Source organism: Scyliorhinus canicula, chromosome 6, assembly GCF_902713615.1.
Source record: "Scyliorhinus canicula chromosome 6, sScyCan1.1, whole genome shotgun sequence".
Lineage (NCBI taxonomy): Eukaryota > Metazoa > Chordata > Chondrichthyes > Carcharhiniformes > Scyliorhinidae > Scyliorhinus > Scyliorhinus canicula.
The window spans coordinates 19,616,775-19,634,838 of record NC_052151.1 but is presented as its reverse complement, the minus strand read 5'-3'; the positions used below and the strand labels follow the sequence as shown (position 1 = coordinate 19,634,838).

Sequence of the window (18,064 nt, the reverse complement as noted above, 5' to 3'; positions counted from 1 at the left end):
AGGACCAGCTTCCTTCCTAACTCCCTATATTCTACAAGATCTGATTTTTTTTTAAACCTATGTTGTTTGTATCAAAGTGTACCACAACCACTCTGTTCCTCCTCCCTCTGCAGAATGCCCTGTAACTCTCCCGAGACGTCCTTGATCCTAGAACCAGGGAGGCGGCATACCATCCTGCAGTCTCATTTGCAACCACAGAAGTTTCTGTCTATCCCCCTTACAATTAGAATTTCTACAGTGCAGAAATAGGTCATTTGGCTCATCAAGTCTGTACCCCCCCCCCCCCCCCCCCCCCCCCCCCCCCCCCCCCCCCCCCCCCCCACCCCCCCGCTTCCAAAAAGAGCCCTGTAACCCCACTAGCTTTTGGACACTTGACATGGCCAATCCAGTCTGAATTGAACCCAGTCACCCAAGGTCAGAATTGAACCGGATCTCTCTTGCTGTGAGGCAGCAGTGCTGACCACTGTGCCGCCCCTTGAATCCCCTATAACTATTCCCACACTTCTTCCCTGTATAGCAGAGCCAACTGTGGTGCAATGGATTTGGCTGTTGCTGCTTTCCCCTGAAAGACCATTGCCCTCAACAAAGCCATACAACTGTTTTTCAGAGAAATTACAAGAGATATTTCCTGCACTGTCTGCCTAATTCTCTTGCTCTGCCTGGTGGCCACCCATTCCCATCCTGCCTATGGAGTCTGAGCTTGCCGTGTAACCACCTCTCTATATGTGCGATGCACTATATTCGCCACCTTGCAAATGCTCCACAGTGTCCCCAAACCCTGTTCCAGCTCCAAAACCCAGGCTTCCAGGAGCTGCAGCTGGAGACAATTCCTGCACACATGCTGGCCCTGGGCACTGGAAATGTTCCTGACTTCCCACGTAGAGCTCTCCTGCCATGACTTATCCCTTTAAATTAAACCTTTTGGAAGATGCTTAATATCAGATGATATCAGGGCATTTCTTTCCTGGCCCTCGTTACTGCAGAATATAGCTATATACCACAACAAAAACCTTGCAAACTAAGGATAAAAGTAGCAAATACTTAGCTGAACGCCCACTACTTATCAATCAGCACTCTCCCGTGTAGCCTCTACTGCTGTAGCAGGGCAGGACCACTCTCTGAAGAACGAAAAACTTAGAAAACGAAAGAGCATCTCCTTCCCCTCTGCTCTGTGCTCCCAAATTCTGCTACCCACAGTTGCTCTGGCTGAGTCTCATTCAGGCTGTCTCTCTCACTGAATTTGAGTTGACCTATGATGTTTCTTTCATAGGTTTTGATGTAAATTCTACAAGTAGTAGTAGGCTGTGTGGGTTTGGGGGCCATCAGGCTTTGGGTGGAAGATCTCTGACCCTGCTTCTACCTCTTTCCCAAGATCCACAAGATGGACTGGCACAGTAGTTTGTTCAAACCCTACAAAGCTCAACTTTTGCAATCTCTCCTTCTCCTAGTCCAGTTTCTACCTGCCAACATCTGCAACACCTACTTCCTGCTATTGTGTTATTGCCACTTGCAGCAGAGATGTGGGAAAAGACCTGTAGTGGAGGAAGAATAAAAGCTAAGGATTACGATTGGGTAGAAAGCAAGAGGGTTCAGATAACAAAAGGGATGATGTCGCAAGCCAAAACGGGATGGTAATGGGACAAATAAACAAGATGGTGCATGGAGATGGAAGTAGCAATAGCAGAATCATTATCAATAGCTGCTGGCAATGTAAAGAAAAAATAGTAAAGAAAAAATAGTGCAGAGGCTATGATCTGAAATTATTGAGCTCATTGAGTCTGAATGGCTATAAAGCAACTGCACTTACTGTGGACTTCTTTTAGAACAAATAAGAGGTCGATGACAGAAGACAAAACATTTGATTCGCCAGAGTTTATAGGAACTTATTTAGGTCAGATAGGCTTCAGATGGTTTCACAGGTTGGCGCAACATCGAGGGCCGAAGGGCCTGTACTGCGCTGTAGTGTTCTATGTTCTATAACTCAGGCGGCAGGGTGGAAAAGTGGTTAGCCGCGCTCTCGCTCGCGAAGCCCATTGAAGCCACCCACGCTGCCTTGAAACCTGCAGGCAGAGGTGTGCTGCTGGTGGGGAAAATAGAATTCTAACAGCCGGAGAATTCTAGCCCTCTCTTCCAGAATCTCCCTGTCAAGACCCCTCGGAATCTTGTTTATTTCAATCGGCTTGTGTCTCACTCTTCAAAACTCCACTACTACATGCCTAGCCTGTCTGCCTGACCTTTCCGCATAAGACATTCCTCCCATTACAGTTCACCTTCTGTGAAATGTTTCCAGAATATTTGTATCCTTCTCTAAATAAACCAGCCAATACTGTATACAATACTCCAGATGTGGTCTCGGCAATGGCCTGTACAACTGACGTAACCTCTACTTTTGTGTTAATTCACCTCCCATTAATCAATAACATTCTATTAGCTTTTTTTAATTACTTGCTGTACCTGCATACTAACCTTTCACGATTCATGCACTAGGACACCCAGAACCCTCTACACCTCAGTCCTGCAATTTTTCATCATTTGGATAATATGCTTTTTAAAATTCTGCCAAATGAACAATTCCCATTTTTCACCCCTATGCCTAATCTTTCCCACTCGCTCAGCATCTCTATATTCCTTTGTAGCTCGTTTATGTCCTCCTTTATTTCCTACCCAACTTTGTGTCATCGGCAAATTTACCTTTTGGTCCCTTCATCAAAATTATTTACATAAATTGTACAGAAGTGAGGCCCCAGCACTGATCCCTGAGGCGGACCACTTGTTACATCTTCTCAGCCAGCACATGGCTCATTCGTGCCTGCTATTTTCTGGTTAGCTAGCCAAATTTCTATCCATGCCAATATGTTACTCGCTCACTACACCATGAGCTTGTATTTTCTGCAATATCCTTTTAATGAGGCATTTTATCAATGCCTTCTGGAAATCTAGTTCAGTACATCCACAGGTTCCCCTTTTTATCCACAGTGCACACTACTACAAAGAACCCCCAATAGGTTGGTTGAACATGGTTTCCCACTCGAACCATGTTGACTCTGCCTGATTACCGTGAACCTTTTGAAGTGCCTTGCTGTGCCTTTAATAATAGCTTCTAACATTTTCTCTGACAGATGTAATGGTAACTGGCCTGTAGGTTCCTGCTTTGTTTTCCTTTTTGAATAAAGAAGTTACATTTGCTATTTTATGATCTAATGGAGCCTTCCCTAATAGCTTGAGAATTTTGGAAAATTAAAACCAGCACATTAACTAAGTCCCAGGCTTTTCACAGTAACTTCATTGAAGTCTACTCGTGACAATAAGCAATTTTCATTTTCATTCTTTAAGACCCTAAGATGAAGTCTCAGGACCTGGGAACTTGTTCAGCCCATGGCTCCAACAATTTGCTCCGTACCACTTCCCTGGTGATTCTTAATTTCTTGCTTTCCTCCTTCCCTTCCATTTCTTGATTTACATCCTTTTCTGCGATGTTACTCTGTTATCCTTTTATATTAAAAATCAAAATGATGTTTAATTAATCTGCCATCCCTTTTTTTATTTTCCATTCACCAGACTCCCTTTTCTATAGAACCAACACTCTCTTGTTAACTCTTTTTCATATTTAAATACCTGTAGAAATTCTTATCTGTCTTTATATTTCGAGCTAGCTTTCTCTCCTAATCTAATTGTTCCCTCATTCTTTGCTGTTTTTTATATTCTGACCAGCCACCAATTTTTGCACAATGGCATGCTTTATCCTGCTGCTGCTTTTTGTCTTTGTGATATTCATCCCTGCAACGTAATCTTCACTGTGCCTGATTTTATTCTGCAGTTTTTAAATAGATGACAATACTGTATTCCATTCCAACCAATTGCGAAAAGGCTCAGCAATATGATCCGGAAATACTGGTGGTACAGCCAATAGCACAGCTGCTGTGTTGTGAAGATATCCGGCCAGGCTGAGGCTGTGACCAAATCTGCAAACAAGATAATAGTCATAATGTGTTCTGAGGAGAAATGAGTTCTGATTTTTAAAAACCCAACCCATTGATTGCAACCCTCTGCCAAATGTTCCGAACTGTGTGCTGTAGATTGAACAAATGTACAGTGTTCTACCGAGCAGTTTGGGGATGACATGGGCAGCACGGTAGCATTGTGTAGAGCACAATTGCTTCACAGCTCCAGGGTCCCAGGTTCAAATCCGGCTTGGGTCACTCTGCAGAGTCTGCACATCCTCCCCGTGTGCGCGTGGGTTTCTTCCGGGTTCTCCGGTTTCCTCCCACAGTCCAAAGATCTGCAGGTTAGGTGGATTGGCCCTTCGTGTCCAAAATTGCACTTAGTGTTGGGTGGGATTACTGGGTTATGGGGATAGGGTGGAGGTGTTGACCTTGGGTAGGGTGCTCTTTCCAGGAGCCGGTGCAGACTCGATGGGCCGAATGGCCTCCTGCACTGTACATTCTATGAAAAAAAAATTCTATGACATGAGACCAATTTTGTTTTTCATTAACATAAATGTTCAAATTAATGACAACTTATTCGTCTCTACCTCTGTCAGCTTTTGCTATGTCCAGGCTCAACTATTCCAAGGCTCTCCTGGTTGGCTCCCATCTTGGGCCCTCCATCAACTGAGCAGCATGGTAGCACAGCGGTTGACACAGTTGCTTCACAGCTCCAGGGTCCCAGGTTTGATTCCTGGCTTGGGTTACTGCCTGAGTGGAGTCTGCACGTTCTCCCCGTGTCTGCGCGGGTTTCCTCTCGGTGCTCCCGGTTTCCTCCCACAGTCCAAAGATGTGCAGGCTGGGTGGATTGACTATGCCCTTGGTGTTCAAAAAGAAAAGTTAGGTGGGGTTACGGGGATACTATGGAGGTGTGGGTTTAGATGGTGTGCTCTTTCCAAGGTCTGGTGCAGACTCATGGGCCGAATGGCCCTCTGCACTAAATTCTATGATTGTATAACTAGCTCATCCAAATTTATGTTGCCCATTGGGAGTGGGCCACTCTGATGGACCTAGGGGACTATTAAGTAGGATCCCCTTGACTGCATCTCCTTCCCACTGCCTGCCACCAGCCCAGGCAGGAAAAGCTTTCAGACTGCATGCTTGGCATAGGCCTCCTTTGCTGCTGGTGAAGTTCCAGTGGTGGCGAGATGTGTTATTTAAGTGGGCATTGATTGGCCATGCAAGCCCTTCAATGATACTATCTTCCACCTCCGCCACTGATAACACTGTGGCGGGGCCAGAGTGAGCAGATAAGTGGCAAGCATGGCACCCACTGGAATTTGTGCTCCCCTCCACCATTCTCAAATCCATTGGTGCTTTGGACCTCAAATCCATTTTGTTACCTTTGACCCATACCCCTAAATGCAAAAACCTAACAGAAATCTATCGAGCTAAGATACGAACATACGGATTAGGAGCTCTATCATTCAATAAGATCAGGGCTGATCTGATTGAGCCTCAGCCCCACATTCCTGCCTACAACCGAATAACCTTTCACCACCCCCCCCTTGTCAGTCAATGGAGCAACATAGATAAAGAAGGTAGGTGTGGACCAGTTTGGGCCGAAGGGCTTGTCTCTGCTGTAGATTCTATGACAGAAGACAGAGGGTGATAGACAGCTGCTTTAGTAACTGGAAGCCAATGTCCAGTGGCTTACCACTGGGATCTGTGTTGGGTCCCCTACTCGTCTTCATTTCTACAAATGACATGGATGACTATGTGGGAGTTTGTGGATGACACTTGGCCAGATGTTTAATGGGGAGTTTGAGGATTACAGGAAGATGTGGATGGGTTGGTCAAGTGGGGAGATAAGTGGCAGATGGAATTGAACCCTGAAGACCCTGGAAGCAGTAATTTGACAATAAATGGCATGCCCCTGCTAAGTTCCGAGTGCCAAAGGGACCTTTGCGTGTTTGTCCATAGATCTCTGAAGGTGCGAGGGCAGGTTAATAGGGTGGTGAAAAATGCATATTGGGTAATCCATCGAGGTAAGGATTACAAAAGCGGGTAGATTATGTTGGAGTTATATAGAACTTTGGTGAGGCCACAGCTGGAGTACTGTGTGCAATTCTGCTCACCACATAATGGGAAGGATGTGATTGCACTGGAGGGAGTGCAGAGGAGGTTCACCTGGATGTTTCCTGTGATGGAACATTTAAGTTATGAAGAGAGGATGGATAGGCTTGTGTTGTTTTCACTGGAGCAGAGAAGACGGAGGGAGTGACATGATGTACAAGATTGAGACAGGGTGGATAGGAAACAGATGTTACCCTTGGATGAACGGTCAGTCAAGAAGGGATACAAGTTCAAGGCAGTGGGGTAGAAGGTTTAGGGGGAGATATGAGGAAAAGCCTTTTCACCTGGAGCATTGTGGTGATCTGAAATGCACTGCCTAGGAGTGGAAGAGGCAGGTTGCCTCGCATCCTTTAAAAAGTACCTGGATGAGCACGTCTTAACATTCGAAGGCTGTGGCCAAATGCTGGAAATGGGATTGGGTAGTTCAGGTATTTTCATGTGTCGGTGCAGACTCGATGGGCTAAAGGGCCTCTATCTCTCAATTTTTCTAATATTTTGTGTCAGAACTTGATGTGTGATTCACTTAATGCCCTCTTGAAGTAACATTGTAAGATTCAGCTATGTAATGAGATCTGGAGTAATTTGTGGACTAGACAAAGTGGGGATAACACGCTCCCTCCGTGAGGATAATATAAAAAATAATATTTTGAGACTTTCATGATTTATCTGATTTATCCACAAAAAACAGGAAATTGCGCCTCGCCATGATGAAGTATTGCACCCCGTGCTTCTGCGTGCTACTGCAGTGTTGTAACTACATCAAAAATGAAAATTATTTTGTCTTCTGCCCAAAATGTGCATTTGAGTACTTAAATTAATTGTAGTTCATTTATTTAAGATGGTTTTTCCTGTTCCCAGGTTCATGCCTATATCATCAGCGCCTTGCGGAAAGAAATGCCGGCTATGTTTGGTAAAGACGGCAAGAAGAAAGAACTGATCAATAGCCTTGGTGACACATACGCCAAGATTGAACGCGAACACCAGATCTCCCCTGGGGATTTTCCTAACCTTAAGAAAATGCAGGTATGCTTGTGTTAGGTAGCTTTAACTTGCATGGCTTTTTTTCATGGTTTGTCATGTTGCTATTTTGATGTAGTACTACAACAGAAGGAGGCTATTTGACCCATCATGTTGCAGCTTTAATAGAACATAGAACAGTTAGTCCTCATTTGGAATATTGTGTACAATTCTGGTTGCCACACTACCAGAAGGATGTGGATGCTTTAGAGAGGATGCAGAAGTGGTTTACCAGGATTTTGCATGATATGGAAGGCATTGGCTACGAGGAGCGGTTAGATAAACTCTGTTCTCACTGGAACGATGGAGGTTGAGAGGCGACCTGATACAGGTCTATAAGATTGAGTGGCATGAACAGAGTGGATAGTCAGATGCTCTTTCCTAGGGTAGGAGAGTCAAGTACTAGGGGACATGAAGTGTGTGGGGAAAAGTTTAGAACAGATGTGCGAGGCAAGCTTTTTTACACAGAGGGTGGTAAATAATATATGAGCGTGCTGCCTGGAGAGGTGGTGGAGCAGGTGTGATAGTGGCATTTAAGGGGCATTTAGACAAATATATGAATAGGGTGGGAATGGAAGGATACGAACTGTAAGTGCATGTGGTTTTATACGTAAGTGCATGTGGTTTTAGTTTAGGCAGATACCATGGTCGGCGCAGCTTAGCGGGCCGAAGGGCTTGTTCCTGTGCTGTATTGTTCTTTGTTCTTGGTATGTCTGTGCAGACTCTCCCACAAGTGGCAATTCACAAATGCCGTTCCCCCACCTTCTGCAACTGTAAATATTCTTTATTTTCAGATAATACTCCAATTCCCTCTTGAATGCCTCACTTTGAACCTGCCTTCACCTCTCTCTTGGGCAATACATTCCAGATCTTTATCACATGGTGCATGAAAGCATTTTTGATGTTTTTATTTGGTAATTCCTCAAATCTGTGAACCAAGTGTGTTGCCGCTGGTTTAGCTCACCAGGCTAAATCGCTGGCTTTTAAAGCAGACCCAGCAGCACGGTTCGATTCCCGTACCAGCCTCCCCTGGACAGGCGCCGGAATGTGGCGACTAGGGGCTTTTCACAGTAACTTCATTGAAGCCTACTCGTGACAATAAGCGATTTTCTTTTCATTTCATTTCATCGCCACGTTGAATCTGTTCTCTGATTTTATAACTGCTTGTGAATGTATACAAGTCTGTGCTTTTTTTTTGTTGGTGTTGTTGTATCTCTCCAGGAAATCATTACTAGATTAATGAGTCTCCGGTCCGTACTGCTGTCTGATCTGTCTTTTTAGAATCATAGAATATTTGTGGCATAGAAAGGGGCCACTTGGCCCATCAAGTCTTCACCAGCCCCCCTCCAATAAAGCATTCTACATAGGCCTACTCCTCCACCCTGTCCCCTGTAAGCCTGCGAATCCACCAAACCTGAACATCTTTGAACCATGGGAGAAACCCAAAACACCTGGAAGAAATGCACGTAGACACTGGGAGAATGTGCAAACTCCACACAGTCCCCCAAAGCTGGAATTGAATCTGGGTCTCTGGCACTTTGAAGCAACAGTGCTCATCACTTCCATCATACTTGTCCAGGTCTGAGTGGAAATGCCCCTGAACATTGTGAAGTCATCAGTGATTGACCCCCACTTCTGACCTTCATGGAAGGAAGGCCATTGGTGAAGCAGCTGAAGTTGGTTGGGCCCCGGACATTACCTTGAGGAACTCCTGTGTTAATGTCCTGGAACTGAGCGACTGATCTCCAACAGACACAATAATAATCTTTATTGTTTTCACAAGTAGGCTTACATTAATACTGCAATGATGTTGCTGTGAAAATCTCCTTGTGCTAGCTATGACTCCATTAAATGGAGAGTTTTCTGCTCTATTCCCATTGACTCTAGTTTTTGTGCGGGCTCTTTAATGCCACACCTGGTAAAATGCAGCCTTGATATCAAGGGCACTCACTCTGACCTCCTCAGCTCTGGAGTTCAGCTTGTTTTGTCTGTTTGAACCAAGACTGTCAGGAGTGGAGTTGCCCTGGTGGAACCCAAACTGAGCATTGGTTTATTACTGAGCAAGTGCTGCTCAATAACACTGTCAACAACATGTTCCTTCTCTCCCCTCGAGTCTACATCATTGCAGTCCCCATTCCAACCCTTAGCACTCCCATTTCTCACGCCATCTCGTTTATCCATTTCTGTGATCTTCCTCCGTGAGAGTATATGCTACCCGATGCTGACTCTGCAGCATCCCACTGCAGGGGGTCTGAAGGCATCGCTTGGTCAATTAATTGGAAGTGAACTTGATTCTGGCAAACTGACCTTTTTCGAGAGTGTGCAGGACATGTAGATGAATGCAAATATGCTCCCTGACACTTGCCATTAGGAAGTTCGACACTCCTTCAAAATTCCTGAAATATTGAATAATTACAGAGCCATTAATTTTATTCTATCTAGCTGGGTTCTCGATGGCTGATCGTTTCTGTTCAGTACTGTGCAGTTCTCACATTTTGCTGACTCCCCACATCCATAACTTGATCGAAGTGCTTGAAACCGATCAATCATTTTCCAGTGCATTGTGGGATTTGTGCAGGGAGTGGCCATTTTGAATTCTGAATATTTGACCACTGTTATGTAGTTGAAAAGCATCTACCTTGTTAATTTGTTTGTTGTTTCTATATGCCTGCAAAGGAATTTGGGTCTACAATTAAGACCATTCAGGTCACCAAGCACAAGGATAATGGGAGAGTGAGACATTCTGCAAGGTATGATGCAAATGGTGGAATTTTGAAAGAACTAGATTTTGTGGAAGGAGGAGGATTTGAGGCAGGTCAAGAATAGTCCAATAAAGAGGTGATGACGGCAGCAGAGTTTCAGCAATAGATGGGCTGAGGTGCATTCTAGTGATGGCAGTAGGTGATCTTTGTGAAAGAAACATTTACCGGAAGTTTCTTAATACACCTGCATTGTTCCATCAGGGTAAGACTTGCAGCTGTATTGATAGGTGTACTTTAGTGCAAACCTTGCATAAATCTCTAAATTGGCCTTTTTCAATTCATTGAAGTCTGCCAGTTTTTGATTCATGATGCTCAAGATAACTTGTTCTGTTTGTTTCCAGGATCTACTGCAGGCACAGGATTTTGCCAAGTTTCAGCCACTAAAGCTTAAATTGTTGGAGAACGTAGACGACATGTTGGGAAATGACATAGCTCAGCTCATGACCCTAGTACGTCAGGAAGAAACCCAGCGGCCGGCCCAAATTGTGAAAGGTGGGGCCTTTGAAGGCACGATAAATGGCCCATTTGGACATGGATATGGCGAAGGAGCTGGCGAGGGCATTGATGACCTAGAGTGGGTTGTGATCCGAGATAAGCCGAGTTATGATGAGATTTTCTACACCCTTTCCCCAGTCAATGGGAAAGTCACCGGTGCAAATGCAAAGAAGGAGATGGTGAAGTCCAAGCTTCCAAACACCGTGCTGGGAAAGATTTGGAAGCTGGCAGACATCGACAAGGATGGCATGCTAGACGATGAGGAGTTTGCATTGGCCAATCACTTAATTAAGGTCAAGCTGGAAGGTCATGAACTACCTGGTGAAATTCCACGACATCTGATTCCACCATCAAAGAGAAAGTTAGCCGAGTGATGCCGAGTGGAGGTCATCCTTCCCTAAAATCAAAATGTCAAATTGAGGATGTAAAAGACTTGGGGAAACTCGACAAAATCTTCAAACTAAGCTAGACAGCCAGAACCATGTAACTAACAGCTTTTACATCTATATAAAAGGGAAAATGCATATTTTACATTTTAATTATGAAGCATGTATTCTGTAAAATTATCACTGCTATATTATGATCTGAAACATATTTTCTCTGGTTCAAATGGCATGGTGTTGCAGACAGTAGTCATTGTACACCAAGTATTGCATCAAAAGCATAGGCATCTTTCTGTCATTGTTTGTTTCTGAGGTAGTAAATTCGGGGTTCTTGGGTAAATCTGGCAATATGTTCTGTTGGAGGCAGGGGATGCTTTTGCTTTGTTATTGTTCTACATGTTTCTCCCTTAATTTTGAAATGCTCTGAAACATCACCTTGTACATTAGGAACACTACAGCAGTTTGTGTTGTCCACTTGTATTTGGACAACTGGATTTCTTCATCCACATCTAGCCCTCCAGCTAATAACTGCAGTGTTGCTCCCTCTACCCAGAATAGTTTGCTTTTCAATTAAAACTAATAGGTGTTTCCTTGTGTCATTTTAGTTTTTTGCAGCTGCTGAATCGTGTCATTTTAGTTTTTTTCAGCTGCTGAATCATGGTTGAGTGGTCACCTATTCGGTGATCTCTGTTGATGGATGAATTTTGCAAACATTCAGAGAACCACCATGGATGTAGGGATGAGTGTCAGTTTATATGAAAGCACTGACAGGGTCTTCTATCTCTTGGAAGTTTCATGAAGAGATGTTCCTATATTTTGCTGATTCCATTCATGCCTTTACTGTCACTTGTAATCTGTAACAATAGGTTATAGTTTTACTGGGCTTACGTGGAAACTGTATAAAGTAAACACGCAATGTAATTGACAAAATAAAAAGCTGAACCAAACTCCATTGTATGGAGAACTGTGAATTGTATAGCAGTATATTTAAAAGTATTTACTGTGTACTTGTTAATCAGGTTTACAATGTATAACTATATGTTGGCAAATCACATGCAAAATAACTGCATTGAACAGCTAAGATACATTCAGTGCACTGTACAAGCTCTGACTTGGTACACTGGCCCTTTTGCCTTTAAATGTGTATGTCGTGGCTTTCCACATGTTGCTTTGTGAGTCTTTTTTCAACTGCCCCTCAGTTATTATAGGTTACTACACATGGCCATATAAACTGCTCAGTACAACTTCCATTATGGTTGTATTGAAAACTACAGCACTGTTTCTAAGTATTGCTTGTGTGATGTATGTGAGTTCTTTTGTAATAAGTTTCTTAGTGTTTTTTCCTGTCTTGTTGAAAAACTGTCCTCTGACAATGGGATAAGTGGGTAGTGAGTCCACGGAGGTGCAATATACTTGTGGTAGGTTTACTGAGTGGGTAATAAGTTTAGAAAAATCAGCAAGAGATATTCAGACTGCCAACTGTTTAAACCACCCATCACCCAAACAAGCTAAGTCCTGGGACACTTGTACGAGATGTAATTTCTCTAAAGTTAAGGTTGCGGTATGTTTACTGAATGTTGAACTAGTCTATCAAGAAAAACTGCACCAGTGAAAATTTAGCACATGAGGAAAACCAGTGCAGATTTTCATACCTTCAGCAGGTTTAAGTGGGAACTAGCATCTCACTGATACTGACACCTCTGATCAAATGAACGTGAATTGTATGATTTGACTTTCAGATATGTTGGGATCATTGTGATACCTGGGAACTGTAACCTCTTGCATAATTTTAAAGAAATTTGTTTTTTAGCGCAACATTATTTTAGAAAATTTCTGTGATTCCATAGATGGTGGATTTGGGTGTTTAGGGGCCACAGGGAAGAACCTCCACTTTGCACAAACCATATTCTGCACTTGTGTGGTTTGAACATAAAAATCTACAGGAACTTGCTGTCTGAATTTTTTTTTAGTGGGAAGTTGTTGCATTTTTAAAGTTGTTTTTTTTTTGCAGAATGTTCATTTTGGAGTATTAAAGTAAAGGTTTGGCACACATGGTTGTCAAAGGCTTTATGCATGCTAATTGGGCCATGTCCCTTTTTTTTTCTTGATTCATGCTGTCTGTATGGTCAGGTAAGCCCAATACTGAAGCTCACAGCAGACCCTTAAAAGACATTTCTACATTTGTTGCCGTCTGCAGCCCAGGTGCTGGGAAAGCATTACCAAAAAAGCTCCTTTAATCTTGCACTGCTGTTTTTTTTTAATGTTTGACGTCTATGCAGACCCACCTGATCAACTGAGAAGGTTGTCTGAACCTGCCATTGAGCTAACAAGCCTCCACAACTGAAAGAAGCAAGTTGTTCAGGTACTCTTGATTGGTGAATATTATTGAGCAGCTTTCCATGGAGTTGGTACCAGAATGAGAAACCAATACTTTGAGGGTTAGTTAGTATAGTGTCTGTTCATGATGGGTTTGTATAAGGAGATACTCTTGCATCTTTATATTGTAGCCTAGCAATATTATACAAGCCCTTGCCAGTTTAATAATTCTTGATATATTCATATGATCAAAATAATTAGTATGGCCTTTGGTTAGAATGTCAGACAGCTCAAATTAATCCAATAAACAAACGTCCCGATCCACACATTACATCAGGCCATTATTGGAGCCGGCTTCTTCGAGTCATTATTGTAAGTAATGGAAACTCGCAGCTAAAATTTCCTCTGGTCATTATTTCTAATGGATTTTTTCATGTATTCTTTCGAAACACATCACGTGAAAAGAACATAGAATATTTTCACAAAGGTGGACAATTTCTTAAGGTTCAAGGATTAGTGGATACTATTCACATATGCAAAGCACTGGATGTCTTGATGTAAACACATTGAGCAGCCTCTTTGGTATCCTAGTTGCACAACACAAAATAGATATATACTTCACTGGTCTTCATGTCAAAAAGAGTAGATAGAAGAGAAAATTAATTTTGCCTGCTATTCAAGTGCACTGCTGAAGAAATTTAATCATTAATAATGTGAAAGACAGGTCCATTGTATAACCCTGTTTTATGGTAAGCCACCTTTTGGTAAACCAGTTGCTGCTGTATGAAGGATACTTCTAAAGTTTAATACCAAATTTGTATTGACGACAAAATCTACTGAACAAAGGATTATCTGATAGATTTTAGGAAAACCAGTGTATAAAGTACAGTTTGTTGAATGTGGTATATATTCATCTTGTGTGCTGTGGCACTCTTTTTTTTTTTAAATAGGCAATTGTTATAAAATTAGGTGCCCCAGCTTCATGATCTTTGCAGATGCTATCTGATAGTTAGATTTCTTGTTCTGTTTGGAGGATATACAAATTTTCACTTCCATTAAACCATTCTCCATTACACTCCTTACTTCACTCGGGTCCAAATGTCAAAATAGGTTTTATCAATGCATCTTTAGCCCTTAATCTATTTTCTGATGTGTTCCTGCCAGTGGTATCAGAATAATGATCAATTAGAAATGATATTTATGCTTATGTGCAGGCAAGCACTGTCCTGCGCGAATTGTGTTTCTGAATGCTATATTTCTCACCAGCAAAGTTTTAATTGAGTAGCATTGATCAAATTTTCTATTTTTCGTAGGCATTGTTTCTGGTGTTTCATAACGAGTACTGTTTTTCCCCTATTTGCACTAGTTAAAGGTTTGTTACCTCATTACTGATTTTGGAACACTAAAATTGTTTCAAACTAGGCATCAGGCACGTCCAGGTTTTTGAAACTATTCTTTTTTTTTAAAGAAAATATCCTGGTGATTCTTTTTTTTCAAATCTGTTCCTATAAAGAAATGATTGACGTACCTCTAATATCAAGTTCTCTTTTTTTTATTGTGCACCTGACAGGATGACTAGGAGATAAATGGCTATGATAATTAAGGTATTTGCGGTAGCTGCATATTCCAATTATGTATTTTGGCAATTGCATTGTGGCATTCCTGGTTCTTCATAAAATGATTATGCTTCCAAGAGTTTGTTTAAACAACTTTTTTCTTCTAATAGTCATTTTCCAATAATATGCTATTGTACATTTATAAAATATTGTATTAACAGATTTGCGGTGTATAAAGCTGTGTAGTTTCTCTATCTCTAATAAAACACTGTCAAACTTCTGTTGCATACATTTTTTTAAAATTTAATTAATTCAGGAAATTACATATCCACATGCAAGTTAACTGGAGAGGAAGAGTACGGTTGGTTATCTTCAGTTTATTCGGATAGAGTTTAAGTACATTTTATGATTGTAATATAATGTGACATTTGCTATCATAGGTTATTGTGTGATTTTTAGATTGAGGCGGTGTTGTTGAACTGTTGCAATCCAGCTCAGACAGGGTTAACTGTTGTATCTTCCCTTTCCCTGGCTGTTAACAAAAGGGCAGCAGCAACACATTTTAGTGTTTGAGCTCACCTTGCCTCTGCTACCTGATGAATAGGGCTGCTCTATTCTTGGGGTGGCACGGTAGCACAGTGGTTAGCACAGTTGCTTCACAGCTCCAGGGTCCCAGGTTTCATTCCCGGCTTGGTCACTGTCTGTGCGGAGTCTGCACATTCTCCCCGTGTCTGCGTGGGTTTCCTCCGGGTGCTCTGGTTTCCTCCCACAGTCCAAAGATGTGCAGGTTAGGTGGATTGGCCATGCTAAATTGCCCTTGGTGTTCAAAAAGGTTAGAACATACAGTACAGAAGGACGCCATTCGGCCCATCGAGTCTGCACTGACCCACTTAAGCCCTCACTTCCACCCTATCCCCGTAACCCAATAACCCCTCTTAACCTTTTTGGTCACTATGGGGCAATTTATCATGGCCAAACCACCTAACCTGTACGTCTTTGGACTGTGGGAGGAAACTGGAGCACCCGGAGGAAACCCATGCAGACACTGGGAGAATGTGCAGACTCTGCACAGACAGTGCCCTGCGGGGAATGGAACCTGGGACCCTGCCGCTGTGAAGTAGTAGTGTTATCCACTTGTGCTACCCAGAGATGCAGATGGGGTTACGGGGATAGGGTGGAGATGTGGGCTCGGGTAGGATGCTCTTTCTGAGGGCTGGTGCAGACACGAAGGGCCAAATGGCCTCCTTCTGCATTGTAAATTCTTTTATAAAGCCACTTCTGATCCCTGCATCCTCTAATTCATCCCAAGAAATTAACAAATCGAGTAAACGGAATGGATTAAAAGTGGAAAAATGAGGTACAGATCTGCAATCGACTGAATTGAATTCTGGATCAGATTTGAGGGGCTGAATAGAGTACTCTTCTTCCCATGTTTTTCAAATACCTATCCAACTCCCTTTTAAATCTCTAATTTTCTCCTCCAAATTTGGGGATCAAAGCATTTCTCCTAACTTCCCTTTCCATTGCAGGAATGACTTTCAGTCTTGTACCCCAGTCAGTACAATTTTTAACTTTTTTTCAGTCTTTTATATTCGAGCATTTTTTCATTTCCCACCAATCCCAATGACTTATCGAGTGCTAAAATCTAAGATGCTATTGGATATTTTAGCTTTTCTTAGCCTTTCATTGCTGGTATCATTCTTGTGTACCTTTTTTGTCTCATTTCCATGGATTTCTGTCCTATTATGGTGGCCTAAACTGCCTACCTAATGTACAAATTCTACAAATATCTGATTTTCTCGCCTCAGTTAAATGGTTATGGGTTCAAGCCCCACTTGGGAGACATTGAGCACAAACATCAAGACTGTAAAACTAAAAGCTCTTCTTTCTAGATTGTAGGATTAAGAACTAGGAGCAGGAGTAGGCCATCTGGCCCTTCGAGCCTGCTCCACCATTCAATGAGATCATGCCTGATCTTTTGTGGATTCTGCTCCACTTTCCCACCTGAACACCATAACCCTTTATTCCTTATTCTTCAAAAAACTGGCTTTCTTTATCTTAAAAACATTTAATGAAGGAGCCTCAACTGCTTCGCTGGGCAAGGAATTCCATAGATTCACAACCCTTTGGGTGAAGAAGGACTCCTAAGCTTAGTCCTGAATCTACTTCCCCTTATTTTGAGGCTGTGTCCTAGTTCTGATTTCACCTGCCAGTGGAAATGACCTCCCCACCTCTATCATTTTATATGTTTCTATAAGATCGAACCCCCCCCCGCCCCGCATCCTTCTAAATTCCAACGAGTACAGCCCCAGTCTACTCGACCTCTTTTAATCCAACCCCCTCAACTCTGGGATTAACCTGGTGATTCTCCTCTACACGCCCTCCATCGCCAATACGTCCTTTCTCAAATAAGGAGACCGAAACTGAACACAATAGTCCAGGTGTGGCCTCACTTAACACCTTATACAGTTGCAGCATATCCTCCTTAGTCTTAAACTCCATCCCTCTAGCAATGAAGGTCAAAACTCCATTTGCCGCCTTAATCACCTGTAAATCAAAGTTTTGCGACTTGGATTCGGCAATTATAGAGGAGGGTCCTTTAAAATATTAGTTAAAATGATTCCTGAAATTTACTGAATTTGTAGAAATAATTATGAATATTGCCCAGGGCTTGTCTCAAATGTTACAAATAATGTACTACAAGTTCTGATATGATCTGACATGAAGGTACATTCAACAAGATTGAAACAATATCATAGCTGAGACCAGATGTCTGGTAGGGAGTTTGAACATAGGACACTTAATTAATTTGGGATAATTGATTGTGTAATTGACAAATATGGGATAATTAATTTGGGATAATTGATTGTGTAATTAACAAATATGGGATAATTGATTAATGTGTAATTAACCAATCGCCTGTTAAGTGACTGATACTTTCCGGAATGAATCAAGGGATCAATGAGAATTAGAACCAATGAAACTAAGTAAGGGGCTAAATCCAGATAAAGATTCCCTTGAGAATGTGATCCATCTAACTGATTAAAAATGATTATAGCCGTGGGAGAATAAACATTTCAACAAAGGCCTTTGCTGAAATGACTTTTAATTTTGTAAATCTGAAGTCACTTGTACCTTGGACGTTTTTGCTTCTATTTGTTCAATGACATTTCAAGAGACACCGCAAAAGCATTTTCCAGTTAATCTTGTGAATGTACCAAAATGTGCTTTTAAGAAATAAAATTATCTTTCATTCATTCAACCAGACTGACTAGATAAGACAAATCTCACTTGACTCATGCGCTAGGACACCCAAGTCCCTCTGCACAGAAGCATGTTTAATATTTTATCATTTAAATAATAATTCCTTTTGCTGTTGTTCCTTCCAAAATGAATAACCTCACATTAGTCATCATTATATTCCATCTGCCAGACCCTAGCCCATTTCTGTTGGGTGAGTCTGAGGCTCTTGAGTA

General features: G+C 42.1%; 1 protein-coding gene across 1 annotated transcript in view; it reads left to right on the top strand.

The window, feature by feature from the left end:
- The window catches only part of LOC119967020 (EH domain-containing protein 3), a 101,017-nt gene extending 86,142 nt beyond the window's left edge, over positions 1–14,875 (top strand). The window contains exons 5-6 of the mRNA XM_038799022.1: positions 6,918–7,082; positions 10,180–14,875. Of these exons, the coding sequence (XP_038654950.1) occupies positions 6,918–7,082; positions 10,180–10,707 (693 nt within the window). The 3' untranslated portion in view covers positions 10,708–14,875. The remainder of the gene's footprint in view (positions 1–6,917; positions 7,083–10,179) is intronic.
- Positions 14,876–18,064: the final 3,189 nt, after the last annotated feature.